Source organism: Alternaria dauci, chromosome 4, assembly GCF_042100115.1.
Source record: "Alternaria dauci strain A2016 chromosome 4, whole genome shotgun sequence".
NCBI classification, from domain to species: Eukaryota; Fungi; Ascomycota; class Dothideomycetes; order Pleosporales; family Pleosporaceae; genus Alternaria; species Alternaria dauci.
The window spans coordinates 2,881,652-2,900,011 of NC_091275.1; the positions used below are offsets into that span (position 1 = coordinate 2,881,652).

Consider the following 18,360-nt stretch of genomic DNA (forward strand, 5'->3'; position numbering starts at 1 on the left):
TGCTCGACCTTGGAAGCATCGCCCTTGGAACTGAGTGCTGCGCCGCCTGAGTCCGACGGCATTACGCCTCTCTGCACCACCCGCATCCCCAGCATCACCTTGCTCTGGTCGTCGCCATAGCACCATACGTAGACACACCCCAAAAGTTACCACCAGCCCTCGCTCCCACCCGTCTGCCGTCCTCCTCCCGGCCGTACGACATGCGCGCGCGCCTCGTCCATTGCTTCGCCTGATCACTTCACCCTCGCCAGCCCAGCACTTGGCCGCCCTCTCTCCTGCTCCTTCTCTCTCCGTCTCTGGTCTAGGCCGAATGCGTGCGCAATAGGCCCCGGCCGCTACTGCACCCACGCCCTCGCAGCAGCACCACCGCCGCCGCCGCCGCCGCCGCCGCCGCCATGTCTTTTCTCTTCGGCAAGAAGAGCAAGCAGCAGGCCAACAACGCGCTGCCACCCGCCACCCGAGAGATCACCTCGTCGCATGGCCCGGGGCAACCACCCCCGGCCGTCAATGGATCTGGCTCTCGCGAGCTTGAGAAGCCCCGTGCAGGCCCCCAATCCCAGACACCCACCCCCGGAGGCAGCGTAAACAACTCATTGAACTCGCTCCAGAACGCTCCAAGTGCGCCCGCCCCAGAGCCCAAAGCGCTGCGAGAAAAGGCCGACACCAACATCCAGGTGAGTTGTGTGGCAAGCCCAGTGCGCTTGCACGTGTGCTGACATGACTGCCACAGAATGCAAATCCCAGATTTGCTGGCAGCTCGCCAGACTCGCCGTACCCTTGGTCCTCGCGACGGTTGAACTTCACCGCAGGCAATCCCTTCCCGCGATACGGCGCTGCCATCAATTCCACGGCTAGCAAGGATGGCACAATTTACCTCATGGGTGGACTTGTGGGCGGCGCAGCAGTCAAGGGCGACCTGTGGTTGACAGAGATGGGCAACGGCAGCATGGCCTGCTACCCCATATCCACAACTGGAGACGGTCCTGGTCCTCGCGTGGGTCATGCTAGTTTGCTCGTTGGCAATGCCTTTATCGTCTTTGGAGGAGACACGAAACTGGCTGACAACGACGACCTGGACGATACCTTGTATCTCCTCAACACCTGTGCGTACAACTCGGAATCGCCTGTGACTTCAACTGACACTCCACAGCCACAAAACACTGGTCGCGCGCACTACCACAAGGACCCCGTCCCACCGGTCGCTACGGACACACCTTGAACATACTAGGTTCCAAGATATACATTTTCGGTGGACAGGTCGAGGGCTTCTTCTTCAACGACCTCGTAGCTTTCGACCTGAACTCGTTGCAGTCATCCGCAAGTCGGTGGGAAGTGTTACTACCAAACACCAAGGAGCAGGCTTCTCCACAGGGCAGATCACCACCAGCACGTACCAATCATTCCGTGGTAACGTGGAACGACAAGCTCTACCTGTACGTATCACGGCCCTCTGTCTTTTCCCCACTCCAATATGCTAACTATCATCAGCTTTGGTGGCACCGACGGGATTACTTGGTTCAACGATGTCTGGACATATGAGCCGCGCTCCAACGCATGGACAGAGCTTGACTGCATTGGCTACATTCCCGTAGCTCGCGAGGGTCATTCTGCCGCCCTCGTAAACGACACCATGTACATCTTCGGCGGACGCACTCAGGAGGGCGTCGACTTGGGCGACCTTGCAGCCTTTCGGATTTCGTCTCGCCGCTGGTACATGTTCCAAAACATGGGACACTCCCCTTCAGCCCGGTCGGGACATAGCATGACCGCTTTCGGAAAGCACATCGTCGTCTTAGCTGGTGAACCTAGCTCGTCTGCCAGCGACAGGAATGAGCTCAGCCTTAGCTACATTTTGGACACCTCCAAGATAAGGTATCCGCCCAATGAAAGTGCTCCTCCACCACAGCCGCAGGGCGCACCGCGCAAGATGAGTGGCGGTGAGAGAAGCAATATGCCTCCCGCTAAAGTCGGCTCCCCTCCAACGCGCGAGAGTATGATGCCAGCTTCACATCCCACGAGAGGCCCAGAAAACATGGGAAACGGCGTGAATGCAGGATCACGGTTGCCTCGTGCAGCCGGCCAACCACCTTCAGGTCCTCCGCCACTTCAGCAACCTCCACAGCCCCGTGAGAATGGAGCTGGCATACAAGGAGCCGCAAAGCCTAGAAGCAAAACGCCCACCAAGAATGAACGTGGATACGGCTCGCCTATCGACACCGGAGCGGCATCCGTGTTGGATAGAGAGAACATGTCGCCCGTGACCCGTGAAAGTCCATCTACAATCGACATGCAACGAAAGGGGTCGGACGCTGTAAGCCAACGGACCCCGAAGGAGTCCATGGATACTACTCGCTCAGGTAGCATTGTATCACGGAACACGTCCAAATCTCACCGCCAGCAAGCTTCCCAAGATAGCACAGACCAAGCATCAAGACAGTCTTTAGAGACACAACAACAGCGCAGCTTCGTGCGTGACGTCGAACAGTTACCTAACGAAGGCCTGAAAAACGCGTCACTGGCAAACGATCAACGAAATACCGACCTTGTTAAAGAACTGGAGCACGCCAAGAGTCGCAACGCATGGTACGCCTCGGAGCTCGCGCTTGCTCGTCGGGCGGGCTACAGTTCGGGCCTGTCCACGAGTCCAGTATTTGATGAACGGTCGGCCGACGCGTTTCGAGACGAGGACAGACCTTTGTTGGAGGCACTCTTGAAAATGAAGACTGAACTGGAACGCGTTCAAACCTCCATCAAAGCCCAAGGAGACGATGCTGCAAAGAGAATTGCTGAAGTTGAGAGACAGCGGGACGCAGCTGTCAGCGAAGCCATATACGCTAAAACCAAGTTGGCTGCTCATGGAGGTGGAAGTCAGAATGGAACTCCACAGCCGGATGGAACCCGAAGCACGAACACACCCGACGCCGATCGCCTCCAAGATATCAGTCGGCGACTAGCCATGTCTTTGGCGGCTCAGGGTGACCTGGCTACCAGAGTGGAGCATTTGACCCGTGAGATTGATGCCGAAAAGAAAGCAAAGCAACTAGCGGAGGAGACAGCGGAAGCTGCGCAAAAACGTGTACAAGAACTGGACTCGACCCGACAAAAGGCCACGGCTGAATCAGAGAGTCTACGCGCCGAATTACACGAGGCTGAGCGTATCGCAAGGGAGGTCTCCACTAGCGCTGCAGAAGCAGAGTCGGCGTCCAAGTTGTTGGCGATTGATAAACAAGAACTGAGCGCCAAGGTTGCTAAGTTTTCCGAGGAATCCAGAGCTCAGTCCTCTATTATCCAGTCTCTACGCGACGCGGTCTTCGCGTCCACCGAGAAGTCAACCTTGCTGGAGAAGAAGCTGAGCGAAGAGCGGACTACGAGCGAAAACCTGCGCCAGAAGTTGAGTCAGCTTCGCAGTGAATATGAAGCACGCGTACTTGAGCTGGAGACTACATCACAGAAGCTTCGTGATGCGGAGGAGCTGGCAGAGAGCCATGCAGAAGAGGCACGCCTTCATCGAGCCACCGTCTTCTCTGGTCTTCAAGCGATAACTGAGCGCTCTGAGCAAGATGGTGCCAACGACGATGAGCGGGTTATAGTACTGCAGCAGCAAGTCGAAGCTGCGAACTCAATGGCCCGCAAGAACCAGACAGCAGCTGACCAAGCATCGGAAAAGCTTCGACGTGCTGAAGAACGAATCGCCGGTCTCGAGGCCTATCAAGAGCAATCCAGTCGCGAGGGTCTGACCATTCGTAAACAATTACAGCAGGCCATGCGAGACGTACAGCTCTCCGAAGCCGAACGAACCGAGCTCCGCCAGCAACACGAGCGTTTGCGCCTCGAGAGCAACGCATTTGAAGTCCAGCTCAAGACGCTTCGCAATCTTCTCGACGAAAGAGGTGTGAACCCTGTTGACTCACGACGCTCAAGGGTGCTAGACAGTCCAAACTCAAGGTTTGGCACACCTGAGCTGAACCGAGTTCGCGAGCTGGAACAACAGGTTGACTCTATGACTAAAGCACATGAGGAGCTGCGCGCCATGTTTGAGGAGCGTGAGCACGAGGTCAGCAAGGAGTGGGAGGAGAAACTACAGGCGCTGCACAACGACCACCAAGCTGCTGTCAAGTACCTCCGGGGTACCGAAAAGATGCTTACGAAGATGAAGCAGGAGCTCGATCGCTACAAGAGTGCAAATCTCAAGCTAGAGGAAGAACTCGCCCACGCGAGGCAAGACAAGCGTAGTCCTTCTGATGAAGCCGAACGCGCCCAGCTGGTTGCAGAACGCGCGGCACTTCGCTCTGAGCTGGACAAGGCACGAGAGGACATGGAAGCCACCGTTACACGTTTCGAAACCCAGTTGTCCAAACTGCAATCCGATCTAGCTTCTGCTCGCGCCGATGCCGAAACAGCAACGAATGCTGCAAAGCAGGCGGAGCATCAAGCAGCCCAGTTCCAAGCAGATCTTGACTCGCTCCGCCGTCAGCATGCACAGACAGAGGAACGTGCCCGCGAAGCTGAGAGTCGGGTCCAGATGTTCCTTGATCAGTTTGAATCATCGGTCGATAATTACCGCCGCCAGTCTCAGGCACCAACCGAAACCAACCATACTGAACACAGCCGTCACCGTGCCCACGACAGCATCGCATCTGCTGAATCTCTTTACAGCCATAATGATGGCTCTAGTACCCCAGAGGCCATCAACCGCCCTTCGTCTGCTGCTACGCGAAACTCCGTGGCTCTGGATAACCTTGCTTCTGAGCTGGACGCTCTCAGGAGTCACTGGGAAACCACCAACAAAGCCTATCGATTGAGTGACCGCTTTGATTTTGAACGCATGCCCGACAACGATAACACGGATCTGAATGAACTCTCGCAGTGGAGGAACAAGGTGGAGAGCGAGGATGGATTCCAGGCTGCGTCAGGTAGTCAGGATGCAAAGTCCGTACAGCCGACTGCTACCATGACCTCGCCGACACAGCTCCACGGATCTTCATAAGGGTGTATACGAACCTTGGGCCGCTTTTCTGCTACCGCTTAATGGATCGGACACTTGTTTAGGGATTTGTAAGGCGTAATTTGGTTTTAATTTTCTCTTCTTTATGGTACCATCATCTTCCGATGGGATTTCGTTTTATACCATTTGCTACTACTGCAACAGCCATGACCGAAGATGTTTGAACTTTCTGCGTCTTGTTGCACTTTCTGGCAGTTATTTGACGTTGCTCGTCTTCGGCACGGGTCATATAGCAGTCGGCATGTCATGTCAGGGGAGTTTTTAAGAGTCGAGAACAACCACAGGCGAATGTAGGACATCACACATTAATGTATACGGATCGATCTATCGAGCAATGGATACCACACTTGCGAATCTGAGTTGTTGTTGCTGCTGCTGAACATGAGGAGCCCTTTCACCTGGCCACACCTTTGGGATAGAAGTGAAGGTGAAAGGGGCTCAACACACTAGTGGGCGAAACTCGTCACTCCCCACAAGGCACAATAGAAACAACGCAGTCTCATTCGCCGTATTCGTCGAAACAATACAGAAGTATGAGAGTTACGGGACTTTCTCAGCTTTTAATGGCGCCATTTGCAGCGAGGAGTGGCGCGCTATTGTCCTCACGTCTCGACAATGGGAGCGTGATACGCTTGGACGGCACGAGGGTCTAGTATAACGACTCTACAACTCCTTCTCTTTTCCTCTTAACAACCTACTTTCTACTCATCCCCTTGGTCATCGCTCAGCTTCTCTCTTCTATCAACTTTCCTTGCTTCTGACGCTGGCCGTCTCTGAACATTTTATACTTCTATTCTATCTCATCATCGGTCTGGTACCGCTCCATTCAAGTAACAATGTCTCCATCCAATACTCCCAACTCTCCCGCTCGGTCCGAGGGCTCGCCTTCATACCGTTTTGCAGATCTCCCCAAGCTACCTGTCGACAACAACCCTGGTCAGCATCATGATGCCGGTCACCATGAGCACGCCAACGACCACGAGAGCTACAATGCTGTGTGTGACGCCTTTGCATCGGTTCCTGCAATACCCACCAACGACTTTGGAGACGACGGATTTGGCCACGGCGAATTTGGACTCGACGAGTTTACCGGCAAACAAAACTTTGACAACCTTTTCGCCGATGACTTGGAGGAGATTTTGGATCTTGGATTCAGTTCCATGGCGAACGGCAACGACCTGTCAGCTCCTACGTTCAACAACTTCACCGCACCGTTCGACGACTTCATTGCACCGCTCGACAACTTCACCACTCCACTCAACAATGGATACCAGGGTCCAGGTAACAACGAGGTTGAGCGCGACGACGATCCTGAGGTTGTCACTCGACGCATACTGTCCGGAGCACTCAGTCCAGGTCAAAAGGCTGAAGCCATGAGAGGCCTTTCTGAGTCCAGCATGGATAAGTTGTACGTGGACGTGATGCGTAAACACGGATTTCGTCCAATACAGTCCGCTGCTCCGAGTGCTGCTCCAGTCAAGCATGTGGCCGCCATGCCATCCACTCTACCATCCGCCATGCCATCCGCCATGCCGACTTCCACGCCATACGAAACCCCATCCTTCACCCCTGCCGCCGCTCCAGCTCCCACTGCCCCCGCCGACCTCGACGACGACAACAACTACGAACCCATCGCGTGGGAGGAGACGCCAGAAGCAGACGCCAACGCTCCTCCACCCCCTCCAGGCCCTCAGCCCATCTACCCAGCCTACACCGGTAAATTCCAGTCCGGCCCTGATGCCCGCGCCTACCGCAAGCGCAACCGCATCGCACCCAAGTCTCTCGCCACCGATGTCGACCGCGTCAAGCGTTATGGACGTAAGTAGCGCACACAAGTCCTTTTTCCCAAACACGACACTAATTTGAATTTTACAGGCACGTACTGGGTACGACGCATCTACGAAGCCATGATCGACATTTCCAACGTCAGCGACAGTAAGAACTCGATCCACCGCACGCGATTCATGGTCGAACCCGCATTCGACCCCCTGGACCTCGAAGCCGCCGCACACCATGTTTTTGACGAGGCGCTGGCTGTGCACGAGCGCGGCTGGGTGCGTCCTACGATTTACCACAAGAAGGTGGTTCGCGGCAAGCTCACTGATGTCAGTGAGAAGTGCTTGGAGAGGCGGTTGGCTCGGATTTGTCTTTGTCTCCAGCAGAAGAAGGCGACTGTTGATGATGCGGTCCGTGGAGGTGTGACGCTGGCGCTTCTGTGCGATAACCCGGAGGCGAGGGGGTTTACTAAGCTTTCTAATAATGCTGGGAATGCGAAGCGTGGAGAGCGACTGAGGGCCGCGAAGGAAGCGGAGGCGGAGGCAGAGGCAGAGGCGGAAGAGGCAGAGGCGGAAGAGTCTGAGGAGGAATAGTCGGGAGTGTTCTTTGATGATGGAGGCGGAAGATGGCGGATTGTGAACGAGAGGTTGATTTTGGCTGGATGCCAGATCATCACTGCTGTTCGATACTCATTCCTTTGGGCCTTTGGGCTTTTTGCTTTGGCGGCTGGACCGCGCGAGTAGGAAGCTTTTATACCAGTTCAATATCAATTGTCATGTCACCTCTTATCTTCAAATTCAGTAAAACTTGACTCCGCCCACGCTCTCCACCTGCTGTTTAGTAAAGTTTTGCTTTGCTGTCTCCTGTTGGTCCTTGTTTGGCGTAGAAGCGGCATCCTGCAAAGCAGCATCTCTCAACGCCTTTCTCTTCTTTTTGCTCTGGAAAAGAGCCTCCTCATTCTGGATGTCTTTGAGAACTAATACATGTCAGCACTCGATACGTCTCTAGCTTTGGTGTCTCGGAATATCGACTTACCCTCCGCCCATTCTCTCTCATCCGCTGCGTTGCCCGTTCCCAAAGCTGCTTCGACCGAGACGTCTTCGCCTCGTTGTACGCGCTCGATAACCTCCTTCAACACACCAATCTTGGCTTCGGCTCTGCGAAGGTTGTGTGTCCTCTCCTGCTTCAACCATAGTATCTGAATGGCCTGGCTACCGACGAGCAGTCCAAGAATAATGTACGGGGTAGCGGGGTTCCATTCTTTGCGCCTAGGCTGCTCGGAGCGGGTTTTGAGTGGCTTGGGTATCATCGAGGCCCAGAAGCTCGGCTGGACAATGCGGGGGATAGACATGAAGCGTGATTGCGGCAGCGGGGGTGCGAGCATGGCGAAAGCGCGCGCATGTGGACGCGTAGGCGCGATTAGCGCAGTGCGATGTACTACCGGCATGCGTAGTAGCTGACGGAAGAGACTGGACGGGTCCATGGTTAGGCGTTGTTTCAACAGGCGGGCTCGGGGCGCGTGGGATGGAACGTTTGGTCTCACTACCCTCTGGGAATATTTTCTAATACAATGTCTCAAACAAGTTAGCGCTAATGGAGATGCCGAGGTCTCAATGTATCTATCGCGCATCCTGCTGGATCCGTACAGTGTACGTCTACATTAACAAGACTCGAATATGAGCGATCCTACACGGAAGTACCCCGCGAAGAGCGCTGAGAGCGGCGGCGATGATGATGATGTCCTTTCACCATTCCAACAAGTCCAAAACTGGGTTCGTGACGGCCGTGGATACCTCGCAGCAACACGCAGGCTAACACGAAGCGCAAGTTCGACGGAATAAACTCGAGCGACTACGATGCATGTTGTCTTTTTCACTCGATGGTGCAGCTCTGATACTTTTGCATAGGGTCACGATGCTAGCATTGCGCGGCTCCTCAAGCTCGAATCTGTGACGTTTGCGCCGACCAGCAACAACGCTAACAACTCGCGCAATGTCATGAGTTTCACCGTGTCTAGGCAGCTGTGCAACATGGGCGGCTCACTTCATGGCGGCGCTGTGGCCTTGATCTTTGACATTACGACGTCCATGGCTATTACGCCGTGTATGCGCGAAGGATTCTGGGATCGTGGGCATGTCTCACGCAACTGGTATGGTGATTCCGCACAAAGAGTCGAGACATGATTGCTAACGCTGTGACAGTAAGTGCAACCTTGTGAATACTATCGGCCTGTCAACGACCTGCCTGACGCGTCCAAAGTGAACACGACGTATCTAAGACCCGCCGCTGAAGGTACAAAGATCTTCGTTGAGAGCTGGGTTGAGCATCTTGGGAAGCGGCTGGCTCAGACGAGGGGCGTGATGAGGCTGGAATCCGAAGACGGCAAAATCTGCTATACCTGCGAGCACGGCAAAGTGAGCCTGGGCAGTTCGGGTCTGTAATTCTAGTTAGCTTGCATGTAATGATTGTCTGTATGCGAGATGCCATGGCATGTGGTGAAGGAATGGGGTCTCGCGACGACTAGTGGACCCTGTATGTCATAGCCAACCCAGCGCCAATGCATAGCTGCCATGAGCATGCGGCTTCCTACTACACCTGCGACTCCAACTCCAACCACCCCCGCACACGACCAATCATTGCGCCAATGGACCTTGGAGATGAAGGGAGCTCTCCGTGGGGAGGTGCGTGTCTACCGTCTTGCCGACGATACTGCGCAGAGCTGACAGGCTTCCAGATGTGCCCTCACGGTCGAGCCCTGCGCCGAGTGCGTCCAAGGCAGAGCAGAACGACACGCTCGAGACCGACTCTGCCGCGCCCTCTACCAAGCCGTCTGCAGAGTCGGCGCCTACTGCCGCCTCTGCTCCGCGCTCACCCGCTGGACGCGGTCCCCGACGGCGGCAGTATGGCCTGCAGTCGACCAAACTCGAGGCTGTCGATGATCCCCTGGGCCCTCTAGGCGCCCCCTCGCCGACGACAGGCACCGAGATTGCCCCTCCTGCGCCGCCTCAGAAGGAAGCCGCTGCATCGCGCAGCACTCGCCCCGCGCCGGGCGGCGCCTCTACGCCTTCGCTGCGCGGCATGATGGATTCTGTCGACCTGGATGACGACAACGACGAGCAACCCTCCGCTCAGGGCGCCAGGATACCACCTCCAGTCCAGGCGCCGTCTTCTGCCGCACCCCAGCGCCAGACACAGCCGAGCGTCAGCGTTGAGCAGGCCGCAAAGCCGTCCTTTGCCATTTCTGTAGGCGACCCTCACAAAGTTGGCGACCTCACGAGCTCGCACACAGAATACTCCGTCACCACCAAGACGACTTCCAAGGGCTACCGCAATCCCGAGTTTACCGTCTCGCGCCGCTATCGTGATTTCCTCTGGTTATACACACAACTGCACAACAACAACCCTGGAGTCATTATTCCTCCACCGCCAGAGAAACAGGCCGTTGGTCGCTTTGAAGCCGACTTTGTTGAGTCGCGGCGCTCTGCTCTGGAGCGCATGCTTAACAAGGCGGCTGCTCATCCAGTGTTGCAACACGACAGTGACTTGAAGCTGTTCCTCGAAAGCGAAGCCCTCACCATGGACATCAAGAACAAGGAGCGCAAAGACCCCGGTCTCAACGAGAGCAAGGGCATGTTTGGCTCCATGCTCTCTGGCAGCAGTGGTAAATTCGTGGAACATGATGACGTGCGTATAGCGATTTCTGTTTCAGGTCGATTCGCTAACGGTATTGCAGTGGTTCCATGACCGCCGAATCTATCTCGATGCTCTTGAAGCGCAGCTAAAGGCTCTTCTCAAAGCTACAGATTCTGTAGTCACACAGCGCAAAGGTCTGGCCGAGGCTTGTGGAGACTTCTCGGCTTCCCTACATTCTCTATCCGCTGTTGAGCTATCACCATCCTTGTCTGCGCCGCTTGATAGTCTGTCCGACATCCAGATTCGCATCCGTGAACTCTACGAGCGTCAGGCCCAGCAAGACATACTCACCATGGGCATCGTAATAGACGAGTACATTCGTTTGATAGGATCTGTAAAGACCGCATTCCAGCAGCGACAGAAGGCGTACCATTCCTGGCACTCTGCTGAGCAGGAGCTACAGAAGCGGAAAACGAATCAGGACAAGCTTTTGAGACAAGGCAGATCACAGCAAGACCGTCTGAACCAACTCAGCGCCGACGTTGCAGACGCCGAGCGCAAGGTTCATCAAGCAAGGTTGCTTTTCGATGATATGGGTCGGCTGATGCGCAGCGAACTGGAACGTTTTGAGAGGGAGAAGGTTGAAGACTTCAAGTCGGGCGTCGAGACGTTCCTGGAGAGTGCTGTAGAAGCGCAAAAAGAGGTCAGTCTACATGGCTCACCAAGTCCTACGGTTTACTAACTCGCGTATTAGCTCATTGAGATTTGGGAAACTTTCCTGATGCAATTAGACACGGACGAAGGCGATACTTTTGTCCCTCCTGCGGGTGTTATTGCTTCTCCAAACGCTGAACAGACGACAAGTCACGATTCTACCAACAACCAAGATCCGGAAAGACAAGAAGCAGGCAACGAGAGTGTGTCAGAAAACCAAGACTAGAGAGCTTAATTCAACACCAAGCGGTTTAATATGTGGTAAGCATGGGAGCGTTGCAAAAATTACCGCCAATGTGAATGGGACTACAATAGCCCGATTTGGTATCTACTGCGCGAGGTAGAGATACTTGCTTGATGGTGTCAAGTGAGCCGCATGTGGGTCACTGGGCAGCTTCTAGCGCGGCATCTCCCCATTTGGAATTAGTACAATCATTGCAAACACTCTGACTGATACTGAACTGCCTCATGGCTGTTGGTGATGCATCATTATGCTTTGCTTTTGTTCAATTACAATTGAAATCTGAACCGGTCCACCCTTGGTGGCTATACTTTCTGTCACAGTCCTCGTTACCACATGCTCCAAGACATCATAGCTATAGGCGTGCGATCATCAGCTCCAGTTTTATGCTTCCTTCGGGCCTGACGTTGCATGTCGGCTCTCAGGCGCGGGGTTGAGAACGAACACTGTGGCCAAGTTAGGCGCCGGCAAAAGACGCGGTTCGCAGCCGGCTAATTCGTTGCGGGCAATCGCCGACATTGTCTTGTCGTTGATGGGCCCCATGAATATATATAGCTGAACAATTGTGCGGCGCAACCCATACTGAGAAGAAGAGAGTCTATAGCCATCATGCCGTTGGTTCGTAATCCTATTCTTCCGGGTTTCAACGCGGATCCGTCTGTTTTACGTGTTGGTAATGACGGTAAGATATTGTAATGTTTTGCTGGCGCTGTGTAAGCTAATTGGATAATGTAGTGAGTGTTATAGTTTTTGCATTTTGCTTCTACCTACAGCCAGGGTGCCATGAGAATCATGGAAAAGGCTGTTTGATACGACTAGAAAATAACCGAACGTTAAATTTCAAAAAAAACCACATGAGATGGACTGACCATATCAAACTAGTATTACATTGCAACATCCACGTTCGAGTGGTATCCAGGAGTACAGATCCACCACTCCACAGATCTCGCCAACTGGGAGCTGCTATGCCGCCCTCTGAACAGGAAAAGCCAGCTAGATATGCGCGGCGATCCCGATAGTTGTGGTACGTACTCGACCAAGGTTACCCGTACTTGCGCATTGTTGTAACAAACGATCCAGGGGTGTGGGCGCCTTGCCTTACACACGACGGTAGCAAGTTCTGGCTGGTATACACGGATGTAAAGCGCAAGGATGGCTCGTTCAAGGATACGCCCAATTACATTGTCACGGCTGATCGCATCGAGGGTCCGTGGTCTGATCCTATCTACATCAACTCCTCAGGATTCGATCCATCCCTGTTTCACGATGACGATGGTACGAAATGGTTTGTGAATATGCTACAAGACCACCGCAGGCGTCCACAATTCTTCGCTGTTAGTATATAATTCTTATGGCCAACCGATACGGCAGACACTGACCTCGTTGTTCTACATCTAGGGCATCAGAATACAGCAATACGATGCTGAAGCGAAAAAGCTTATCGGTCCATGCAAGACCATCTTCACCGGTACAGAACTGGCTCTTGTCGAGGGCCCGCATCTATACAAGCGAAACGGATGGTACTACTTGTTGACCGCCGAAGGAGGCACCGCATACGAGCACGCCTGCACTCTTGCGCGATCGCGAGATATCTGGGGCCCATATGAACTCCACCCCCAAAAGTACATACTTAGCTCCAAAGACGCACCACTCGCATCTCTGCAAAGAGCAGGTCACGGGGACATAGTCGACACCCCAGACGGCAAGACGTACCTCGTTCATCTGACCGGCCGTCCAACGACCCAAGCCCGTCGCTGCGTTCTTGGGCGCGAGACAGCGATTCAAGAAGCATACTGGGACAAGGACGACTGGCTGTATGTCAAGAACGGACCTGTTCCGTCTCTCCATGTCGAACTGCCAGCACAGCGTGACGACAGCTCTTACTGGTCTGAGCAGCGGTACGTCTTCGATGGAAGCGACGGTCTGCACAAGGACTTCCAGTGGCTCCGTACACCAGAACCAGAACGCATCTTTAGCATCAAGAACGGCGGCCTGCACCTCGTTGGACGCGAGGCCATCGGATCCTGGTTCGAGCAAGCGCTCGTTGCACGTCGTCAGACGCATTTCTCGTACGACGCCGAAACAGTCGTGAGCTTCAGTCCAGACGACGAACGCACGTTTGCAGGTCTGACTGCGTACTATTGTCGATATAATTTCTTTTACTTGACTGTTACTGCTGACTCTGATGGTCGGCGCGAACTGCTCATCTTAAGCTCGGAAGCTTCGTGGCCGGATGGGAATCTGAAACTTCCCCTCGCGGATCCGGTGCCGATTCCACAAGAGGGTAAAGTTAGATTGGCGCTGAGTATTCGGGGTAGAGAACTCCGATTCCGCTACGCTCTGGAGGGGCTGACGGATCTGACGGATATTGGACCGGTCTACGATGCTTCGATCTTGAGCGATGAGTGTGGCGGTCATCAAGCGTGAGTTCATTCTGCCCGCTAGTGAGATGATATGCTAATGCTGACTTTGCAAAAACAGACACGGGAGCTTTACTGGCGCATTCGTGGGCGTCGCAGCGTCTGATATCAATGGCACAGAAAAGGTAGCGTCGTTCGACTATTTTCTGTACACACCTGTCAAGCATAGTACAGATCGCTACGATATGTGATGAGACAGTATATCTTCATCCACATTATGGCGTAGCATAGTTATATTCAACATCGAAAAAGGTGTGCTTGACAACGTGCACGCCCAAGTCCGTAATCTCATCTTAACTGTGTGCCTGCAACTCGGCTGAGGCATGCATTGCAAGAGGGTATGAATACGTGTTAGACACACTGTGATAGCGGGTAGTGTTGATACAAGATCGCGGCTCCAAGTGTTTCAGACCAGCATCCGTAGCGCCCGGCCTCTTCTAGTCTGAACTGTTGGAAAAGCGTAACATGACTCGCGCAGTGCTTGGTGTTGCACCAGCGAGAGATAGGGCTTGGAGCGGGGCCGTTTCGACGTACGGGCTTGACATATTGTACCAAGTGCAGGCGCAATAAGTCGGACTCTTGCAGTCCAAGGCTGAGCGGCAATCTTAGCCTGACACGGCTGTTGTTCATATGTCTGTGTCGCAGATATCGGTGTTCTGGCCCCTACGTCTCAGCATCGTTTCAAAGCATGGCCACGATAGACTACATAGAGGTAGACTCGAACCTCAATTTTTCAAAGGCCATCAAATCCAATCTGAATCCGACAAAGCCAGCTGATCCCAGCTTCCTCGCTCAGTCCGCCTGATTTCGTCATATACGCAGACGCTTTCCGGTAGCACTATCCCGACCACAAAGCCAGCACAGGATGTGGGCACCCAACCGCGTACACCCAACTGCTAAGCGTACTTCATCTGTCCATTCGATTGTGCCTTTTCAGTCAGGGAGCCGGCCCGTATCGATGAGTTCGCCCCAGATGCAGAGACAATCGAGGAGCTACGAATCAGACAACTACTCTGACCTGGGTTCAGAGGACGAACAGCCGTTCACCCGACGTCCGCAAGACACGTCAATGTCAGCGATGTCGCAGATGCAGATGCAGCGACAGCAACTTAACTCCACAGCGAGCCCAGTCCCTCAGAAACCAGGAAACGACGTTAGCTACGGGGTCTCCGCGAACAGACCGCAATATCAAGACCAGCGAACTTTTGTTGAGCGACCAGTGGACGACGATGCAACTTCGCGGTCCTCAACGCTGGATGGCAATGAAGAGGATGTTCCATATCCTCCCAAGAAGTCATTGGAGAATTCTGCCATAAAGATGAGCCTCACAGAACAGGAACCGGTATCACCAGCACCCGCACCGCACATTCCCGGCCCTCTAGAGTCGCAGCTTGCCGCCTTGATGTCCAAGCTTGTCTACATTGAACAAGCGAACCCAATCATAACGGTCAAACCAGAGGAATATGAGCAGACAGTAGCGCGTTTGAAAGCGTTGGAAGAGGAAAAGAAGCTGTGGTGGAAGCGACACGAGGCCATCTGGAGTCTCCGAGACGAAGACGTGGAGAACAACATCAAGATTCGTGTAAGTGCAAGAGACGACGGGTTGGCGAAGGCCATGTGACTAACATGATGCAGGGGTTGTTAGCAAGCTGTCGGCGCGAATTGGAGGCGACCAAGGCATTACGCGACGAAGACCTTGTAAACGTGCAAATTGTACGGAGCAAGCTTGCGGAAAAGACGAGGGAAGTAGAGCGACTCCATGCACAGGCTGGACGTACCAGCCCGAGCCGAGCACGTGTAGGCAGCTTTCTGGAACGGCGCGACACAACGGATCTGTTCACTGCGGCCAAGGTAGCAGCTCTTGAGCAACGAGCGCTCGAACTCGAAAAGAGGAATTCGGACCTCGTCGCTCAGTTGGGAATGTCGGGTGGCGGTAGCATCGATGACCTGAACCGGGCAACGGCTCACCAGGCATGGAAAGGGACAGTTGCCGATCTAGAATCAACGATCAAGGCCAAAGACGCTGAGATTGCGCGTCTGAGGGGCCAGGGTGCCGCTACAGGAAGCGGGCAGATGGACTGGTACCGGATTGAAGCTTTGCTGGAGGAGCATTCAAGCTACCGTGAGAGCATTGGAGGCAAGCTGCAGGCTCTCCGGTCGGAGAAGGAGGGGCTCATGAGAGATCTGCACCGCAAGGAGAATGAGTGCCAAGTGTTGGAGCTCAGAGTGCAGACGCTGCAGAGACGCGCGAATGTAGTGTGAGAGAGGTGGTGTAATGACAGGAGCGAGTTTGTTGCCGAATACCCATGAATGCATTTTTTTTTGGTTCAAAGCGTGTTGCGTCAGCGTGCATGTGTGGGGAAGGTGAGGCTCTCTGAATGGTGGCTGACGGAACTCGGGATAGTCAAAGCTTAGCCCTGCCTTGGCCAGTACCTGGCAAACATCGTCATATCATCCCATAGCCGTCGAGCGCAGCCTGCTTTGGGCCGTCTCCACAGCGTGCAGCAGGCTCAATCCGGACAGTGACATCGTTGGTTGCTTCGTGCAGTACTTAAAAGCCGATCATGTCTCCCTGCTTTTCCAGGTACGGCTTGCGCTCTAGCCCTCATCGCCTACCATGAAGTCGGCTCTCATATCCCTCCTAGCAGTTGCTAATGCAGCCACCGCACAGGCAGCCTATTCCTTCGACCCGCTGCAGCATCTTGCCGGTATCGCCCCCTACTTCGAGGATCCGCGCCTTGACCCAAAGCCACCCCAGGGCTGCAACGTGACGCGCGCTTCGTACCTCATCCGCCATGCTGCCATCTACGCCAACGACTTTGACTATGAAGAGTACATTGAGCCCTTCACAGACAAGCTGAAGAACACGACCGCAGACTGGCGAAGTGCAGGCCCCCTGTCATTCCTTTCTAAGTGGGAGACACCCATCAGCGACGAAGAGCTAGAGGACCTCACTACCGTCGGGAGGCTCGAATCATACAAGCTGGGTGTCGACGTCCGTCTGCGCTATCCCACCTTCAAGGACCCTGAGCGCGTATGGACATCAACTGCCGAGCGGACCGAGCTCAGCGCGTCTTCATTCATTGACGGTCTCGTGGCTGAGAGCAACAACACCGAGCGCGTTTCCGTGCGCGAAGATGCTGCTCGGGGCGCGGATTCTCTAACACCCTACAAGGGTTGCCCCAAGTACAGCTCTTCCTACGGTAGTGAGCAGTCATCTGTACGTATCCTGAGGGAGAGAGGACGACAATAACTAACCTTCTTGTAGCAATATCAGGAAATATACACCAAGCCCATTGCCGAACGTTTCAATGCGTATGCCCCTGCCTTCAACTTCACCGCCGATGATATCGTGGGCATGCAGCAGCTGTGCGGATACGAGACTGTCATCCGTGGCTCTTCCCCATTCTGCTCCCTCGACCTCTTCTCCCAGGACGAGTGGCTCTCCTTCGAGTACATGAATGACATCATGTATTTTTACAACACCGGTTACGGAAGCGCGCAGTTGTCGGGCGCCCTCGGCCTTCCTTGGCTCAATGCGTCCGCCGTCGAAATGCTCGCAGATGAGGCTGATCAGGATCTTTACGTCTCCTTCACACACCGCGAGCTGCCTCCCACCGTCATAGTCGCCATGGGCCTGTACAACAATTCCGCCGATACCGGATTGAACAACCCCAACGCCACGATGCCGCTCGACAGACCCAACCACGCAAGAGCATGGAGGTCGTCGAGAATTCTACCTTTCTTGTCCAACATTGCCATTGAGAAGATGACATGCGACAGCTACGGTTACTCTGCTGACGAGTATTTCCGGGTTCTGGTTAACAAGGATGCGCAGCCGCTGTCTTGTGCTGATGGCCCAGGGGAGAGCTGTTCCAAGACCGCGTTCCAGGATTTCATTCAAGAAAGAGCCGCACTTTTTGGCGGATTTACTGAGGAGTGCCAGCCAGAGTACTCAAACTCTACTGATATTCTTACTTTGTATAATTAAGACGACGCTTTATGTCGCAATAATGTAATGCTTTATTCTTTCTGTAATATGCGAATCATGGTTCACACGTTATCGATCGAGTGAAAAGGACGCTAGCGAGCTCGGCGATCGCGGGTACTTGTTGAAACGTCGATATGATCTTATCGTGACCTGGAGAATGCTCAACATCACACCACCAGAGGGTTGAGTAGATGGCATTCCCAGTGGTGCCAAGTCTTGGGGCAGGTGCACATTCCGCCGCCTTCCGTCGTACTGTAGCGCTGGCGCGGACAATATCTAATGTCCTGAGCCTCACCCACGTGGCTTGACAGCTACAACATCGTATGCAGGGGTCGAGGAGCACCAGGAGCGATGCACATGTTGATGGCCGAACAGCAAGACGCATTCACGTGCAAAACACATGTGCCGACGCGTTTCAACAAGTAGTCAAGGCGCCCCTAGCCATATTGATTTTTGTAGACGTCATGACTAGCAACGTTGGGTGCATTGATCCAGGAATACCCGAGTGTGGCGCGCTACAGCGCGTCTTCTTTTTAACGCTCATCGCAATTGTGCCGCTTCTCATACATCTGCCAGTCTA

The 18,360-nt window shown here is 54.2% G+C and overlaps 6 protein-coding genes across 6 annotated transcripts; 5 read left to right on the top strand and 1 right to left on the bottom strand.

Moving 5' to 3' along the window:
- Nucleotides 1-395: 395 nt before the first annotated feature.
- Nucleotides 396-4,987, top strand: ACET3X_005513 (uncharacterized protein; the record flags this gene model as incomplete). The annotated part of the gene is made up of 4 exons (XM_069451726.1): nt 396-674; nt 731-1,103; nt 1,151-1,433; nt 1,489-4,987. 4 exons carry the CDS (start codon nt 396-398, stop codon nt 4,985-4,987), a joined length of 4,434 nt encoding a protein of 1,477 aa, XP_069307557.1.
- Nucleotides 4,988-5,841: 854 nt separating this feature from the next.
- On the top strand, nt 5,842-7,374 carry ACET3X_005514 (uncharacterized protein; the record flags this gene model as incomplete). Its single annotated transcript, XM_069451728.1, has 2 exons — nt 5,842-6,823; nt 6,881-7,374. The coding sequence occupies 2 exons, from the start codon at nt 5,842-5,844 to the stop codon at nt 7,372-7,374; spliced, it is 1,476 nt and encodes a 491-aa protein (XP_069307558.1).
- Nucleotides 7,375-7,578: 204 nt separating this feature from the next.
- On the bottom strand, nt 7,579-8,165 carry ACET3X_005515 (uncharacterized protein; the record flags this gene model as incomplete). Its single annotated transcript, XM_069451729.1, has 2 exons — nt 7,579-7,757; nt 7,817-8,165. 2 exons carry the CDS (start codon nt 8,163-8,165, stop codon nt 7,579-7,581), a joined length of 528 nt encoding a protein of 175 aa, XP_069307559.1.
- A 292-nt stretch (nt 8,166-8,457) lies between these two features.
- Nucleotides 8,458-9,043, top strand: ACET3X_005516 (uncharacterized protein; the record flags this gene model as incomplete). The annotated part of the gene is made up of 4 exons (XM_069451730.1): nt 8,458-8,553; nt 8,610-8,639; nt 8,689-8,930; nt 8,983-9,043. 4 exons carry the CDS (start codon nt 8,458-8,460, stop codon nt 9,041-9,043), a joined length of 429 nt encoding a protein of 142 aa, XP_069307560.1.
- A 382-nt stretch (nt 9,044-9,425) lies between these two features.
- ACET3X_005517 (uncharacterized protein) lies at nt 9,426-13,980 on the top strand (the record flags this gene model as incomplete). The annotated part of the gene is made up of 8 exons (XM_069451731.1): nt 9,426-9,462; nt 9,516-10,465; nt 10,515-11,117; nt 11,169-11,318; nt 12,252-12,393; nt 12,450-12,703; nt 12,768-13,792; nt 13,851-13,980. 8 exons carry the CDS (start codon nt 9,426-9,428, stop codon nt 13,978-13,980), a joined length of 3,291 nt encoding a protein of 1,096 aa, XP_069307561.1.
- A 674-nt stretch (nt 13,981-14,654) lies between these two features.
- Nucleotides 14,655-17,780, top strand: ACET3X_005518 (uncharacterized protein; the record flags this gene model as incomplete). The annotated part of the gene is made up of 5 exons (XM_069451732.1): nt 14,655-15,371; nt 15,425-16,047; nt 16,313-16,373; nt 16,461-17,009; nt 17,058-17,780. 5 exons carry the CDS (start codon nt 14,655-14,657, stop codon nt 17,778-17,780), a joined length of 2,673 nt encoding a protein of 890 aa, XP_069307562.1.
- Between the last annotated feature and the right edge of the window lie 580 nt (nt 17,781-18,360).